Source organism: Carassius carassius, chromosome 26 (genome assembly GCF_963082965.1).
Source record: "Carassius carassius chromosome 26, fCarCar2.1, whole genome shotgun sequence".
Classification (NCBI taxonomy): domain Eukaryota; kingdom Metazoa; phylum Chordata; class Actinopteri; order Cypriniformes; family Cyprinidae; genus Carassius; species Carassius carassius.
The window spans coordinates 1,538,381-1,556,928 of NC_081780.1; the positions used below are offsets into that span (position 1 = coordinate 1,538,381).

At 33.3% G+C, this 18,548-nt stretch overlaps 1 protein-coding gene across 3 annotated transcripts in view; it reads right to left on the reverse strand.

Annotated features, from left to right (window-relative positions):
- Window positions 1–2,188: 2,188 nt before the first annotated feature.
- kcnc2 (potassium voltage-gated channel, Shaw-related subfamily, member 2) overlaps window positions 2,189–18,548 on the reverse strand; it is a 48,153-nt gene continuing 31,793 nt past the window's right edge. Inside the window, exons 2-4 of one of the 3 annotated variants that reach the window (XM_059510603.1) lie at window positions 14,958–15,888; window positions 10,192–10,362; window positions 2,189–2,742 (exon numbers count right to left, since the gene is read on the reverse strand). In XM_059510603.1, coding sequence (XP_059366586.1) covers window positions 2,618–2,742; window positions 10,192–10,362; window positions 14,958–15,888 — 1,227 coding nt within the window. In that variant the 3' untranslated portion in view covers window positions 2,189–2,617. Of the gene's footprint in view, window positions 2,743–6,775; window positions 7,043–10,191; window positions 10,363–14,930; window positions 15,889–18,548 lie in introns of those variants that run through there. The other 2 variants (XM_059510602.1, XM_059510604.1) reach the window with 2 other exon arrangements.

Sequence of the window (18,548 nt, forward strand, 5' to 3'; positions counted from 1 at the left end):
TGACTTTATTTTAGCGACAGTTCTTGTTGAAAAAAACAAGGCTTTTATAATTTTAAGACTCCTGAAAAATGCATCACAGTTTACACAAAAATATAAAGCACAGCTGTTTTCAACATTGATAAAAATAATCATGTTTCTCGAGCTGCAAATCATCATATTAGAATGATTTCTGAAGGATAATGTGACACTGAAGACTGAAGGAATGATGCTGAAAATTCAGCTTTACATTCCAGTATTAAATTACATTTTACAATAAATACTTAAAAAAACTCATTTTAAATTATAATAATATTTCAAAATTTTTACTGTATTTTTGATCAATTAAATGCAGCCTCGGAGAGCATAATCATAAAAAAAATCTTACTGACCTCAAATATTTGAATGGTAGTGTTTTTTTTTTTTTTGGTCAGATGATATATTATTCAGTACTTACTGTATTCATGTTATTATTAGCACTGCTTTCAATTTATAAATAAAAAAGTATTTTACTTTTAAATATGTCAAAAAAAACCTTACTGGTCCTAAAATAGACGTCATTTTCTTAAAATAATAAAAAAATGATTCAAGTTTTCTTTTGATTTTGCAGTGAAATGTGACCTAGACATGTTCTTGACAGGTTTCATAAAATGTGCACGCACACACACACACACACACACACACACACACACACACACTCTGTGACAGCTCTAATCTCTCCATGGCTCAAGGAAAAGAAAGGTTCTAATTAGAGCGAAAGTGTCCGTGCCACGCTTGTGTTTTCAGAGGCTCTGCTGTGGCGTCTGTCACGGACTGAACTGAAATCACAGTGTGAATCGGTGCAGCTTTGTTTCACATCATTATTGCACATCACATCTGATTGTTGCACTGGGCCAATTTTCCAGGAAAAGGGGGTGAGAGAGAACTGCGAAAATCAACACACATTCAAAGACGGCAAGACATTTAAGACGAGATTTTGTGGCTTCATATCTGCTCATTTACATTAAAACTTGACAAAATTAGATGATGTACACATTCTAAACGTTTTAGGTATACATGTTCAAATTGGTTGATTGATATGGTACTCAACCAATGGCGCAGAGCTGGGATCAATGCAGCTGTGCAAATGAAAGCATTGTGCTTATTTAATAATGTGCTTTGAAGCCATTTCATGAGGTCTGTAGAACCCAAAATGAAAATTTGATAAAATGTGAATGTAAAATGAGTCTAGACAGCTGATAAAAACGTCACAATCCACACCACTCCAGTCCATCAGCAAAGAGCTGTGTGTTTGTAAGAAACAAATCAATTATTAAGATGTTTTTAACCTTAAACTGTTGCTTTTGGCCAAAAGACTAGTTGAAATGTCCAATTTTTATTGTCGTAATAAGAATGTTGACGTTTATAAAAAATTTTCCTTACTTTCACCCAAAAATATTACATTATTTAAACGTCTAAATTCTAAGAATGTAAAAAAGTCCATTAAACGTTATTTAAAAGTTCCAAAAACGTTTCTTAGAACATTCATCAAGTTCAAATTTCATCATAAGGACATTCTGAGAATGTTGCTCTAAGAAAGTTTTTCTCTCAATGTATATGAAGCATCAATAACATTATAAGAACATTCCATAAACATTACTTTAAGAATGTTATATAACTTTTAAGAAACCATTAGCTGGGTAATCCACAACAGTGCTTCCTCTTGTGAAAAAGCCCATCTCCTGTTCTCCTCTCACATCAAAATCCAGCCATATATTTGTTTAGAGATGTTTTGGCTTGTGCTGGATCTGTGCAGATTTCTCTCCTGATTCAGACCACTTTATCACTGGAAAGAGCAATATTATGACTAGAGGACCCATTATTTTACGTGATTTGAAGTTAAAATGCCTCAAGACTTTAAGTGATGGACTGGACTGGAGTGGATTACTTGTGAATGATTGATTAGTGATGTTTTAATCAGCTGTTTGACTCTCATTCTGACGGCACCCATTCACTGCAGAGGATCCATTGGTGGGCAAGTGATGCAATGCTACATTTCTCCATCTACAACTCATCTACATCTGGGATAGGATGAGAGTGGGTATATGTTCATTTTTGGCTGGACTATTCCTTTAAGTGTGCCATTTGAGATCAACATCTCAAATACAAACACACACACACACACACACACACATAGAGACAACAATGAATCCACCAGAGATACTAGAGTAAATAAAAAGCATAAATGACTGAAGGTCACATTTATTAAACTTATCATGTTTACTCTCTCTCTACACTGTAGTTTAGTATAGGTAATACACTAATACTTCATTTTTAAACACTTGTGCCTCTACACATCTTAATACACTTATTGCAATGACAGAGGCCTTGGAAGGGGGTTCGAGGGGTGTTTGATTTGCTACCTGACACAGAGGGGAAGCCACAGGTGGATGTGTGTCCTTTATACAGATGGGACATTAAATAGTGAGTCGTTTTAAGCAGGAAACTTATCCATATCGTGAGATTTATTTATTTTTTGCGCCAGCTGGCTTCAGTCTGTATCCACACAGAAAAAATGGGAAAATCCACAGGTCTTGAGCGGTCTGATCGATCCGGAAGTGAGGTTTCTGTTCACAGAGCGTCCGCTTTCAGAACCGTCCAATCAGAGGCTTATTCTATTCCAGACTGTCCAATCCAATTCATCAAATCCATCTGAGTCTCTGCTGGCCCCGCCTTCCCCGTCTCTGGCTGATATAAACTGTACATCAGCCAGAGGTGATACGGTAGCTGCAAACGCAACAACAACCTGTGCATCAGAACTGAGTCACAAAAACATCAACATTTGCCTTTTCTTCTTTACAAAGAGACATTTCTTTAAAAAAAAAGAAGTCATTTTAAGATAATACATTGCACGTCTTAACAGGTGAATCTCATGAATAATACCTAGGTCAAATTTCACTCAAAAATAAAAATACAAATCTATATTTTGCTTAAATAAAAAGTGAAATTAATCAGGGCTATTAAGATCTGCATGTGCATTTTGACATTTTCTTTTTTGTACTGAATTTAATACAATATACAATAAAAAGATACAAAATACAATAAAATCAATGTATAATTATTTTAATGTGCAATGCAAAAAAAAAAAAGGTTTAATTTTCATCATGCAAAATATAACTGCTTGATGTTTTTATGCATTTTTTTATAAGTACTGTGTGTTTATATAATCAGACAAAAGCTTTAATATTTGCCATTTGTTCTTTCAAAAAACATTTACTGCATCTTTTAACTGGTGCATCTAATGAATAATGTAAAACAAATGTCTGGGTCAAATATTACCCTAATATAAAAAATAAGAAATTATATTTTGCATGAATAAGAAGGGAAATTAACACATTTCTAAGACTGTTGAAATTTGCATTGCGGTACTGTATTTGTACTATATTTGGTACTGAATATTTACAAAACCAAAATAATAAAATCTTTGTGTAATGAGATTTGATGCATTACAAGTAGTACTTATATGCTTATTTTTCATTATGCATTGTTTGTCTCTTTTAAAAAGTTATTAAAAACAAAATATATTGCTATTATTATTTCTTAACAGGTGAATCTTATAAATATTGTCAAACAACATCTGGGTTAAATAGCATGGATGAAAAGTAAATGAAATTTGCATTATGACATTATTTCATCAAAATTGTATACTGAATTTTGAATCATTGTGTCCAGACAGTAATAAAAAAATGCTGTAATGTAATGCATCACAGTAAACTTTACAGAAAGTATGCTTGTGAAAATGTGTCAATGCATTTTTTTTCTTTTGATTCTGGGCTGAAATTTGACATGGATATTTCTATGAGATTGACCCTAACATCATATATCTCTAAATACACACTTATATTCTAGGTGTACAGCTAATCAGTGATGTACATCCACACACACAGGACGTGCACAGCGAGCAGACAGCACTTGTTCAGGTAACACACTGCACAGGGTGTGGACACAAAGTGCTAAATGAAGTTTTATGCTGAGGATGTGTGACACAACATCTCCCTACACCAGTTGCTTAGCAACCGTCTCTTCCAGATTCACTCACATGATGCTCAGGACAAATCTGTGAATTAGCATTAAATACAAACACACATGGCACATATGAATGACACAGAGGTCAGAGGATGTAGATGAATGACTCAGGTGATGTGAGCTGTCGGTCTGTAGTTAATAATGAAAGATCAGACCATGTGTTAAATTAGTTATGGCTATGAATGTTTCTGCAAGCATGAATAGAAATATATACGACTCATTGATGCATTTACAGTTTACATCAACAGAGTGAGATCAAATCAACATGAGATCAAAACTCCTAAACACACCATTCATAAGGGCAAAAACTTATTTGATTCCTAATTATTCAACCCCTCCAATTTAAACAACTGGCTGTAATTAGGTAAGTAATGACTGCTTTCATTTTCTGTAGGTAAAATTTATTCTCCCAATTTATTATTTAGATCTTCTAAAGACTGAGATTTTATGCATTAATTTATACATTCTACATGCAAATGTCTACATTAAAGAAAATGTTATAATTGTCATTAACAATGTCCTTTTCAAAAATAAAAATAGGTTTTGTTGTTTGCAAAATATAATTAATTTGCTTTCTTCCGATTTTTGGATTAAATTAAAGTCTTGACTAAAGTCCTTTGAAGAGTCAGTTAAAACTTTGTAGACAAATAAATAAATAAATACAAATGGCACAAAAATACACAATAAAATTACAAAAAAATAAATAAAAATATATAAAAATAAAATTTAAAATTAAAATAGGAAAGAGAAAATAAGAACCAATTAAAAAAAACTATAAAATATCTCAGTGATATTAAAACTGAAATAAAACTAAACAAAAACTTAAATGAAAATGGGTAAAAATTATAGACATTAAATAGAAATAATACAAAAATTACAAAAACACAAAAATGACTTAAACAGTAACTAAAATTAAAATGAAATCAGAAAATATAAAATAAAAACCAATTTAATATATTAATAAAAACTATAACAGCATCTCAATGCTACTATAAAATAAAACATAGATATATAAAAATTACTAAAAAGAAAAATCAGTTCAAAATATTAATAAAAATAATTTAATTGCATCTCAATGATATAAATGAAAACTGAAATAAAACCTAAATTACAGGGGAAAAAAAAAATAAACTATATAAACATTTAATAAAGAAATAAAAAAAAAACTACAATTAAACTATAAATCAACCTAATTATTTTTAGTTTATAATTAAACTAAAACGAAAGACTAAAATTAAAACGAAAACAGAAAGTAAAAATAAAGCTAACTCAAAATATTAATAAAACAAACAATATCTCAATTACACACACACACAAAAAGAAAAAAACAAGCTCTGAATTTTCTAAGCAAAAACCTTCATTAAAACATGCACTTCTTTTGCATAATTAGAAAAGGAAGATGTTTTTGAGAGGACAGGGTGCTACAATCAAATGTAGTAGATGCAGTGGTGTTTCATGTTGACTTGAACTCTTTCTATAAAACGTCCTTATGAATCAGCAGCATCTGAGAGCGATCAGATCAAGTTCGGCCAATCAGAGTCATTCTCTCTCTCTCCCCAGTGACATCACACAGCACGAGAGCGTCTGTTACCTGAGTCTCGCAAGTCTGGTCTCCCTTTAAGACCGAACGCTGGCCTCTGCTCGCTTGAGCCCCGTGAACACAACCTCGGAGCAGTTATCTGTGTGTACAACCAGTGCAACGAGACACAAGTCATGCGTCGCAGACGTCCAGCAACACCAACACAGACAGACAGACACGGAAAAATCTGCTTCTGATCGAAAATCATATCAGATGGGACAATCTCGCAAATAAATGTTCAAGAAATTATTTTACATAAAATAAATGAAGCCAGTTTTTAGGACTATTATGATTTGTTTTGCATTGTGACATTGTTTTCATGTCAATTAAGCACATTTTTCCTTCCACATTTTATGCAAATAAATTACATTTCATAATTTAATAACAATATACAGAATAATAAACAATAATATTATCATTAATCATTATTTTAAATTCTGTAAATTGTGGTAATAATGCATCATGGTAATAATTTAATGAATACTGAAATACAATATATACTTTTGTATTGTATTTTTGTATTTGCATTTGTTATTCTTCATAATAATTAATTTGTCAAAAAAAAAAATCTTGTTTTCACTGCTGTAATAAAGTGTTTATTAATTTACATTTTAAAATAAATATGCATCATGGTAGTCATTTATGTAAAATATTTATATTGTGGTAATAATGCATCATGGATTCATGGTAGTCATTTAATGAATACTGTAATACAGAATATACTTATTTATCAATAATAACAATTATTATTTAAGTAATTTGTCAAAATAAATCTTGTTTTTTTAAATTATGCATCATGGTAGTCATTTATGTAAAATAACATCTCATTTTTACTCTAATACAATATATATTTCAAATCTAAAAAGTTATTGTGCATTATATATATACATATGTGTATATATATATATATATATTATTAACAATATACAGTATAATAACAATAATATATAATTTATAAAAAAAAAACATCCCATTCTCATTACTATTTCACAATTTATTTGAAAAATGTAAATTGTAAAGTAATTAAGAATTAAGGTAATAATTGATATAATAACTTTGATTTGTTTTAATTCTTCATAACTAAAAACAATAGGAATTATAAAGAACTCAAATTTTTAGAGTATTAATAAACGTGTTTAATTGAAATTTCAGAATGCAAAACAAAAGGGTTGATTTTTATTAAGTAAAATAAACAATTTTCTAGAACAATTTTGTGAGGTTAACCCCAATATTTCTTCGTACGAACTTTACATTATCACTTGTGTAAAGTAGATAATAATGGCTATATTCATATAGGGAGAGTGTACAGTGTACAGCCCCGCCCACAGCAGGCCGAGTCATTAGGAGTGGGCGTGGCCTCAGCAGATGGGCGGGGCAGGGGAGCTGTAGGGTGAGGTCACTGGAGAGAGACGCTGTCAGAGCCTTCAGACGCAACATGAAGAGCACAGAACACAAGACGAGACGGCGTGAGACGAGACACCACGTCCAGCCATCAGAGCCATCAAACACTGAAGCGTCTGGAAGATTCATCCGAGACACTTTTGACTTGTCTTTGTTTCGTTTTGATGGCTGAACACAGTTTGTGTGTAAATCATGCACTCTCAACTGCTCAATGATCAAAGCATTTCATTTCCTTAACAAATTACTACAACCTTATCAGAAAGCGGAAACACATTATGCTGATTATGATGAAGATGATCATGGTGATGATGATGATGACCATGATGGAAAAGGTATGAATCAAATTCAACACAAATATTTCAACAAAACTAGATCTGCGCAAACCTCACCTCATTTCTTGCTCAAGTCTTTTATGGACAGAGTTTGACCAACGATGCACCAACGATATGTAATGCTAGAATGTTGTTTATACTTCGTGGAACAATGATCAATGCAAGAAAATAATATTGATTAGTACAGTACCATATCATGTATATCAGAATTACGGGGGATAAAGGTACATTACGATGAAAGATGATAAGTCAGAGCTGTTGTCCTGATGCTTAAGATAAAATAGTGTAATATATACATATATAGTATGTATTATTAATAATTGTTATAAATATATTAATATATAATAAATATATTAATAATTAATAACAGTAAAATTATATAGACATTTATTTAAAAAATATTTTAAAAGGATCAAATATTGTTTATATTATATTTTTATAATAATAATATTAATAATATATATATATATATATATATATATATATATATATACACATACATACATACAAATATTTATTTTATTTGTTATTTATATGTATTTACATAAACATATGTTAATATAATTTAGCACAATATTAATAATATTAATTCAATCGCAATAATTTTATTAAATAGCTTTATTTTAAAAAGTAATGTGTGTATATTAAAATTTATGAAATTATTAAATATATATTTGTTTCATATTCATCTAAATATTGTTTTATAAATCATTTAAAATTTAGATACAATTTTACTGATAATATAATTTTAGATAAATATATATATATATATATATATATTTTTTTTTTTTAAATAAAATAAAACTAAGGATAAAACATTGGCCCTAACATAATAGAGCTGATGTCCTGATGCTTGAGATAAAATATACAATAAATATATAAATAAATGCACAAACAAACAAATAAATTAAATTGTGTGTGTGTGTGTGTGTGTGTGTATTGACATGTACAGGCATACGACAATAAGTGTATTTAAGCGGTTGTCTGTAACCTTCTAATGGCCTTTTGCTCTGCTTGTGCTGAGGGACGGCAGACAGAGCTTGACCTTACAAACACACACACATTTGACCTCCCAGCAGGGTTATTAGCCTAGCGTTTGTGTGTGTCAAACTGTGTGGCGTATGGCCTCAGGCGCTCAACATCTGCCTGGCTACGGGGTAACGCTGGGTAATAGTTCAGTCACATTAGCCAAAGCAATGCAACATGCAAACCAGAAAATGTTGGAGAGCAAAATAATGAACAGATATACAATAAAACATATCTAAAATGTAAATAGTTAAGTAAAAAAAATGTTTATGTTTGGTACTGTAATGCAACATATGTCCATTTTAAATTAGTATAATTTATTATAATGAATTATGCATCATGGTAGTAATTCATGCAAAATGAAAATATTCTCATAACAGTAACACAATAAATATTTAACAGTTTTATTAAAACTGTGAAATAAATATATATTATGGTAGTAATTTATGTATGTATGTAAAAATGTAATATAATATATATTTAAATTTTTAATTGTGAAATAATTATGCATAATACTAGTAATTCATGTAAAGATTTAGGGTTATTTTCATGACTAATAAAATATATCTAAATTTAAATGGTGAGAATTGTGCATTATGGTAGTAATTTATATTTTTAAAAATCTACATTCAATTACTGTAATCTAATATGTATTAATAAATATGTATCATAGTAGTATTTTATGTAAAAAAAAAAGAAGAAAAAACAAATCATTTTTGTACTACAATATATATTTACTAGGGCTGCCTGTTCTAGACAGAGTTTTTCTGGTCGACTAGTAGTAATTCATCTGAGGCATTGACACTGACTCGTCATCTCCGCAGTATTGATGCGCCTGTAAGTTTCATATGGATTACATAAAGAAAACATTTGTGACCCTGGACCACAAAACCAGTCTTAAGTATACATATTTCGAAATTGAGATTTAAACATCATCTGAAAGATGAATAAATAAGCTTTCCATTGATGTATGGTTTATTAGGATTGGACAATATTTGGCCGAGATACAACTATTTAAAAATCTGGAATCTGAGGGTGCAAAAAATTTAAATACTGAGAAAATCGCCTTTTAAAGTTGTCCAAATGAATTCTTAGCAATGCATATTACTAATCAAAAATTCACAAATCAAAAAATATCTTCATGGAACATGATCTTTACTTAATATCCTAATGATTTTTGCCATAAAAGCAAAATTAATAATTTTGACCCATACAATTGTTTTTTGGTTACTGCTAAAAACATATCCAAGTGACTTTAGGCTGATTTTACGGTCCAGGGTCACATTTGTCTTCGATTTGAATTGGTTTATTTTTTAAGAAGACATTTCACTCTCTTTAGCAAGCGCTCAAGATCACAGAGACGGCAGAAAGAACAACCTGTTTGCTTTCATTATTTTACAAAAGAACAATGTTTTGTTGTTTTGTGAGTGCACGCAAATAAAAGTAGAGTCTTTACAGATTCGAAAGACATATTACTCTTATCTGTATGAGCAAAAATGAGGGAGTATTGTAAGAGAAAGTGAGCGCACCGGTCCATGTATCTGTGCTGCAGTGAGCTACTGTTCAGCTCCCACACACAGACACTGTAGCGCACGTTTCTCTAGGTTAACTTTACATTGAGTGGCCATGTAAAGTTTATAATAGTCTTATAATAGTCCTTCATTTCCATCCATGAGTGAATGTTGATGTCTACGGATGAAATAATGGAAGATATTCAATAAGAAAGGATGAAATGGGTTCAGATGGGTTTTAAAGGGCCGCATATATACGCTAATGTAAAGAAAGGAGGACTGTGATTGGTCAATCAGGTACCTGTTTTGCAAATAGCTGCGTCTGCTGTGCAGGTGTATTCGCTAGCTGCCAGCATGAAGCAGGTGTCTTCAGTGTGATGGTCTTGTTCTCGAGTGCTGGAGAGCCGCATGGGTATCCGCTCCTCTGGAGACATGGTGATGTCACTTCCTGCACTGCAGTCAGCAGACAGCACTGGTGGGAAACAGTGAAAAATGACAGTTGCTATTTGGGACACATACCGGCTAGAGACAGAGGTGAGAGGTCAAACACAGGACGGAAATAGGAGCAAAACTAGGTCGAACGAGTGAGTCATCAGAACATAGTGGGACCAAACTAATGATGCCCACGAGGAAAACTGCTTAAAAAGATCCTGAATCATTTATTCATGAAAATATAACAACACAGACAGACATCTGTGAGGAAGGAGACAGAATTAAAATAATAGTCAATGGAAAATTATGCATGGCAAGGTTTTGGAACAGAGCTTGAAAGGAAAATCGTTAAAGGTAAAATATCACACGATAATGTTCATTTGAGCACTTTTTGTCATTTGATACATCATTGCGCGATATCCATAACATCATCTCAACACATTTTATAATAAATAATGAATAAAATATGCATTTAAATGTGCATTTTTGCACTTCTCAATTAATTACGGTGTTCTTTTAATATTCATACTATTAAAGTATTTTTTAATATATTAATTAGCTTATTTGTATATTTTTAGGTCGCATCAATTTCAGTTTTTTTTTTGTCCTTAAAACATTTTTATTATTTTTGTTCTGAAATAAAACAATATTTATTTGGGCTTTAATTTATTATTTTTATGATTTTTGTACTTATTTCTTTTTAATTAAACTTAAGTTAGTTCAGTTAGTTATTATATAGTTATTTCACCCAAATTAACCTTACATTAGACACTTAACTTAGTTATTCCATTTAATTGCCATGGCAGTTTTTAAATAATAATAATAATTATAATAATAATTTATTTTTATTTTATTTTTATTTCAGTTTTAGTTTTTAGTATTTTGAGCATTTTAACTTAAACTAATTTTCTTTGTATTTTAACTTAAACACAAACAATATATATATATATATATATATATATATATATATATATATATATATATATATATACCAGTTTTTGTATTTTAACATTAGCAACACTGACCATGAAAACATTTATATTTAAAAAATATTCCTCTTTCATTTCAGCTTTATTTCAATAAATGGAAACAATCTTTAATTGTATTAGATTTGGTTAACATTATCAACACTGATCATGGAAACACAGTGATGACTTAAATGTTAGTAATGTCAAATCTGTGTACAGTAGTCAACATTGGAAGTGGATCAAAAAAGCTCTTCAAAGTTGCCTCAGAACGCATTTTGGTTTTAAGTTTTAGGACAACTTTGGAGAAATCTTGTGATCTGCAGTACACTGCATTAGCACTGTATAATTAGACTGATTTCAGGTTCACCTGACCCAGATCAGATGCATTTCTGATTTAGCATAACATATATGTATTTTTGTGCTCAAAAACAACTGGACAGCTAATCCAAGGCCTAATTTTCCATGAGTTTTTCCTGTTGTTCAGACCTCGTTCTCGGATCGTTCACCCTGAAAACAGGCACGTGTAAATGACCAGCATGCATTGCACATCCCTGCACACTTTCTCATCCTCACTATTGTCTCTTATGTCAGACTGAAACGCAGCCCATCTCCTCGCACCCTTATCTCCGTGGCAACAGGCGATCTGCACTAAATCTGCAGCCTCTCATGCTCCGATCTCCAAGAAATATCAGCTTCAACCAGGAAATACAAATACGAAATTCATAACTCTATGCAATAGATATTAGATATAAATCAGTCAAAATGAATCTGGCCATAGACATGTTGTTCAAACCCTTCTTCACGCTTGTTTTCAATTCAAAAACAGTGACGCCATTGATGGCTCATGCCATTGGCTAATATCTGTCATGTGACTGATTAAGAGCTAATAGTAAGTATGATATTAGTGAATGATTTACATTTCTGTCACTGTTTCTCACACAAAAGCTCTCATATGACTTGTGGCATATAGTGCACAAGCTGTATGGACTTTCATTGCTTTTTTGGTCATTTTTTAGCATGCACAAATTTACATTTCCATGCATGCATGCATTTGGCACCTAACATACAGTATTTAAAGTTTAACTACATAAATTCTAAACGCTAAACTACCAACAAATTTAAAAGTGATAGTTCATCTAAAAAGGAAAACTCTGTCCTCATGTCGTTGCAAACCCAAAAGATTTTGGTTAATCTTTGAAGCACAAATTAAGATTTTCCTAAATGGTTTCAGTCCCTCAATTGAAAGTCCAACTAACCAAAACATTAAAAACATACAAAAAGTTCATAAAGCAAATCTAGTGAAAAAAACACGATTGCTTTATTTGATGAACATGTTTAATTTAGGCTTTTATTCACAAATAAACACACATACCTAGAACGAATCACATGGTAAACACAGAAGCTTCTGTATGCATCTATGCATGTTTATATGTGAATAAAAGCCTAAATTAAATCTGTTTACAACATTTACAAAAAATCTGTTAACATCCTTTTAACAACATTTCCAATATTTCGACTTTATGTTTTTAAATATTATTTTAAATATAAATAGTAATTTCATTTTATTTTGTAATGTTAGTATTTCAATTTAAACTTCTTTTATTTCAGTTAGTAGTTGCCACGACAGTTTTAAATAAATACATAAATAATATTATTATTATTCATTTATTTTAAACAATAAGTCTTGCCAACTAACAAAAATGTAAAAAAGGTTTAAGATGAAAAACTAAAATGATTATTATAATTATAATTATTATTATTATTTAATGTTGAATGATTTTTCTTTTGGCTTTATTTTATTTTATTTCAGCTTTAATTTATTTTATTTCAGTTTTAGTAATTTTAGTATTTTATTTGAGTTGTTACATTATTCTTCATATTTATATTTAACATATATTTTCATTATTATATTGTATTCCATATCATATTATATTTATTATTAAAAATAGAGCGAATCAAATTCTAAATTATATGTTTATGACACTTCATTTCCCTTTTTCATATTTACATTTAATATGTATTGGCATCATATTGTATTGCATATCATATTTATACCATTGTATATTAAAGCAATAAGCCCTAAGAAGCCAAGGTTTACGGTGAATTTATAACAGCTAAGGGGCGTTGTTAGGCACGAGAGATGAATCAAAAAATGATTCAGCATAGGGCTGCACGATGTGTCGTTTAAGCATTGATATCGCGATGTATGAATCCACGATAGTCACATCGCAGGATGTGCGATGTAGGCTGTCGTAGTTGATCTGTTATTCATTAACTGTACAGGCCAGCTGCTCCCCGGCCCTTGACAAATGTGATTCGTGGATTAATTGCACAGCTTAACCATCATAGAGTGAAAGTTTATCATTTGCATGTGTTTTTAAGTCCTGTCAGTTTAACAGGGCAGAGAGAGAGAGAGCATGCGAGAGAGAGCAAGAGAGAGAGCGCGGAGAGCGCGAGAGAGAGAGCACGAGAGAGAGCGAGAGAGAGCGCACAAGAGAGAGAGAGAGAGAGCGAGAGCGAGAGAGAGAGCACGCGAGAGAGAGTGTGCGAGAGAGAGAGAGAGCACGAGAGAGAGAGTGAGAGAGAGCACGAGAGAACGAGAACGAGAGAGCGAGCACGAGAGAGAGCACGAGAGAGAGTGCGGAGAGCGCGAGAGAGAGAGCACGAGAGAGAGCGAGAGAGAACGAGAGAGAACGAGAGAGAACGAGAGAGAGAGAGAGAGAGCGCGAGAGAGAGAAAGCGTGAGAGAGAGAGCACGAGAGAGATAGTGAGAGAGAGAGAGCAAGCGAGAGAGAGAGAGAGCGAGACAGATGGAGAGAGAGAGAGAGAGCGAGCGAGCCCCGGCAGCAATCTCACCGTCTTCAGCAAGAGCGCTGTCTTGCTCTCTCTCCCTCGCGCATATTAATCAATTGACACGATGGTGTCGATGTTTAAATCCTTTAAAATGAGAATGTAATTGTGCTCATCATATATCGCAATATATATCGCAGAAAAATAAAATATCGCAATGTAATTTTTTCCCAATATCGTGCAGCCCTAATTCAGCATCAATTCTGAGATTTTCCGATTCTTTCTCGAGTCGATTCTGAGTTTGGTTTTGAACAGCAGATGGCGTTGCATGCTTTAGAAACAGCCGTACTCTGCTAATTTCCGAATCCTTACACATACTTGAACCTTAAATAATCATTCATAAAATTAAATAAGGTTGAAGCAAACTACAAGGGTGTTCACAGTGGGCTGCGTTTACTAATCTCGCGGTCATGAAAGTATTCTTCTTCATGAGCATTTGAGTGCATGGATTAAAAACTAGAGTAGAGCGCCATCTGCTGTTACAATCTAAGCATCACTTCCAGAGAGAATCGCAAATATATATGCATGTTTATATGTCTATATATGCATGTTTATATGACTATATATGCATGTTTATATCTATATATGCATGTTTATATGTCTATATATGCATGTTTATGTCTATATATGCATGTTTATGTCTATATATGCATGTTTATATGTCTATATATGCATGTTTATATGTCAATAAAAGCCTAAATTAAATGTTTATGACAGCATTTTTTACAATTTAAGCTTTACTTCAAACCCCCAGCATCCAGAGTCCCTGAACACCCAAAAAAGCTTTTACCGTGTGAAGCAGGCGAGCGTCTCTCACCTGAGCGATGGCGCTCCAGTCCTCGGCTCTGTTCCAAACACAGCTCTCCCTGCGTGCTGTTGCAGGCCGTGCTCAGGTCCGTCTTGCAGTAGGACGGTGAGCTGGTCTGCACCGCCTGAGGGATGTGCTTCTTTCTCTTCTTAGGGAGCTTCTGTTTGGCCATGGCAAGCGAGTAATACATACCGAAGTTATTGACGATGACGGGCACAGGCATGGCTATGGTCAGCACTCCGGCGAGGGCACAGAGCGCGCCGACAACCATCCCTGACCACGTCTGTGGGTACATGTCTCCGTAGCCCAGAGTGGTCATGGTGACCACGGCCCACCAGAAGCCGATGGGGATGTTCTTGAACATAGTGTGGTGGCTGGCCGTGGGGTCGGTGGGACTGGCTCCGATCCGCTCTGCGTAGTAGATCATGGTGGCAAAGATGAGGACGCCCAGCGCGAGGAAGATGATGAGGAGCAGGAACTCGTTAGTGCTCGCTCGGAGGGTGTGTCCCAATACACGCAGACCGACGAAGTGCCGCGTCAGCTTGAAGATCCTCAAGATGCGCACGAAGCGGACCACGCGCAAGAAACCCAAGACGTCTTTTGCGGCTTTAGAGGAAAGTCCGCTCAAGCCCACCTCCAGGTAAAAGGGCAGAATGGCCACGAAGTCTATGATGTTCAGGATGCTCTTGACGAACTCCAGCTTGTCCGGGCTGAAGGTGACGCGCACCAGGAACTCGAAGGTGAACCACAGCACGCAGACGCCCTCCACGTAGGTGAGCGCCGGGTCCGTCTCGATCTCGTACTGCTGGCTGAAGTCCGTGAAGGAGTCGTTGTGAAACGCCTCTGTCTTGTTGATGATGGTGTTGAAGGCCTCGTGTGTCTCCAGGCAGAAGGTCGTGATGGAGACCAGGATGAAGAACAAGGAGGCAAACGCGATGAACTGGGAAGAGAAAGAAACAACTGTTATTCAGTTATTCAATGTGTATTTATCCTTGTTTTCACATGAGAGAGAGGAAGGACTGTTTGGGAAGGTATATGTATTGATTTACTGCTCAGCTGTGCAAGGTATAAAAAATTGCATTGCGCTTTTGATAAGTCCCTCCAGCACTGTTATTATGACAATGCCACGCACACCGAAGCTAAACAGTCTTCAGTATCTTGGCTGGTCATCGGGTGTGTAATATTTAATGTCAATAAACGCCGTCAAATGAGTGAGTCAGACCATACAGCAGCTGCGTTCAGCCCACACATCACCTTTATTATTCAGAAATCACACATCAACACAGACCCGCGGGCCGTCACTCAAACACACATAACACACTTTATATTACCCTCAATTATACTTGTTACTGCACTACAGCCAGAAATCATCTGCAACCGCTAGAATAAAGCTAGAAAATACCGCCAAAAACATATTACAAAATATAGCCAAATAAGATATTTTTATTTATTTAACAACATATTTAAAATGTATTTATTATGTTATGGTTTATTTATTTTACAAATAACAATGATATTATATATGCAATATTTTATTTATTTGAATAGATATTTTGGATTATAAAATATAGCCAAACTATATATTTTGCATATTTTATATTGTAAAATATATATAGCCCAAAAATATAATCAGAGATTTATAAATATTTAAGTTAATAACATATAAAAAATTATATTAGTTATATATGCATGGTTACAGGTTTATTTTTTTAATAATTCTAAAATGTGTAATATCTTAATTATTTGAACTCACTCTTAATTATTTGATAAATTATACATACATTATACATACAAACATAAAATATATTTGATATTATAAAATATAGCCCATAAATTTGCATAGTTTATTTTCTATAATATAAAATATAGCCAAAAAATATATAAGAGAGATTTATAAATATTTAATAAAAAAAAAATATATATTGTAACACTAAAAAAAAATTATAATATGTAAAATGTTTATTTTTTATATAAATAATTCTTTGTAATAATTTATTGAAATCAGACGAGCTATACATACAAAACATAAACTATATTTTAAATACTTTGTATAATAAAATATAGCCAATACATTGTATATATTTTATATTATAAACTTATAAACTATATTATAACTTATTTAAATATTTTTAAATTAGAATTTTATATTTATATGCATTATATTGTAGGTTTAAAAAAAAGTCTAATTGATTATGTATTGAAAAATTATATATATATATATATATATATATATATATATATATATATATATATATATATGCATGAAACCGGTGATGTGCAACTGCTACAAAGCGCTAGAATAACGGATCAGTCAGAGTGTTGCTGAAGGCAAAAGCCAGCGCTGTTGAATGAGAAAAGATGTGTTCGCAGGACGGTCTGTCCACACTAGAAAGCATCTCAAAGGAGCCTGTCTCTTGTCTTTGTTTCAGCATCCTAATGAGGCCTTAACTTGTCTGGAGGGCTGTAATCAGCACAAAGCCAGCAGAAAGCATCAGGACACTGTAGCAGGCTCTTTGTTTGGTGTGAAGCGTGTGCGGGATCTGATGATCTTGTCATGCACCGCAGGCCTCACAAGTCTCCCGTGTGAGATCAGATCCACTGTAACCTCTCTTTGTGCCCTGTGCCTTCATTAACCAAACAAGCAGCCTAAAGCCCAGCAAATGCACTTCATCTGTATACTAACAGCGCTTCATTTGCTCTGATTTGCTTATGCACGTGACAGATAAATAGATTTTTGTAATAACATTTACAAAAAACCTTACATTAAGAGCTAAAAGTCTAAAACATATCTGATAGAGATTGTATAATTAATGAAATGCATGCATTGCTGGACAGGCCTGGGCTAAAACAAGGTTTATTTAATCAAATCAATATATGTGTCCTTTTACTGACAAGACAATACCAGAGTGCACTGCAACAAGTGCTTTGAAATTTTCTATGGAAGATGTCAGATCTAATTAAATCCAATAAAAATAAAAAAATACTTTGCAAGTAGTTTAGTTGCTACACTATGAGCAGAATAAACCATGTGTTCAAACAGCTGCCTCCAAGGAACACTATTTAGTTTACAAAAGATGCCACTGGACGCATTAGAACACCTGGAAAATAAAATAGTGATTTTGGATACCTCCCACAAGACAGGTCAAAAAGTTGAAGTAGCGGAGCGCGTGTGATCGCTTTTAATGTTGGAGGTGCTTTCTATGCTGATCAGGAGGCTTTATACTCCTCCTGATGGAAACAGATCAAACATGCACTCTTCACGCGCTCCTTGTGTGTGTGTGTGTGTGTCGTGCCTCTCTCTGTGTCTCACAGTGACAGTATATCTCTGTGAGTGCTCAGATGCTAATAAAGGAAAGTGTGTGACTGAGGACTCTCAGGACCGCTGGATCAGACACACCACACTGTCTCGAGGCAACAGTGTCAGGAAAAGCTCCACAGCTACAAGACCCTGGTGTGAGTCCTGTGAGTGTGATCACACACATACACACACACACACACACACACACACACACACACACACACACACACACACACACACACACACACACACACACAGACAGACACACACACACACACACACACACACACACACACACACAC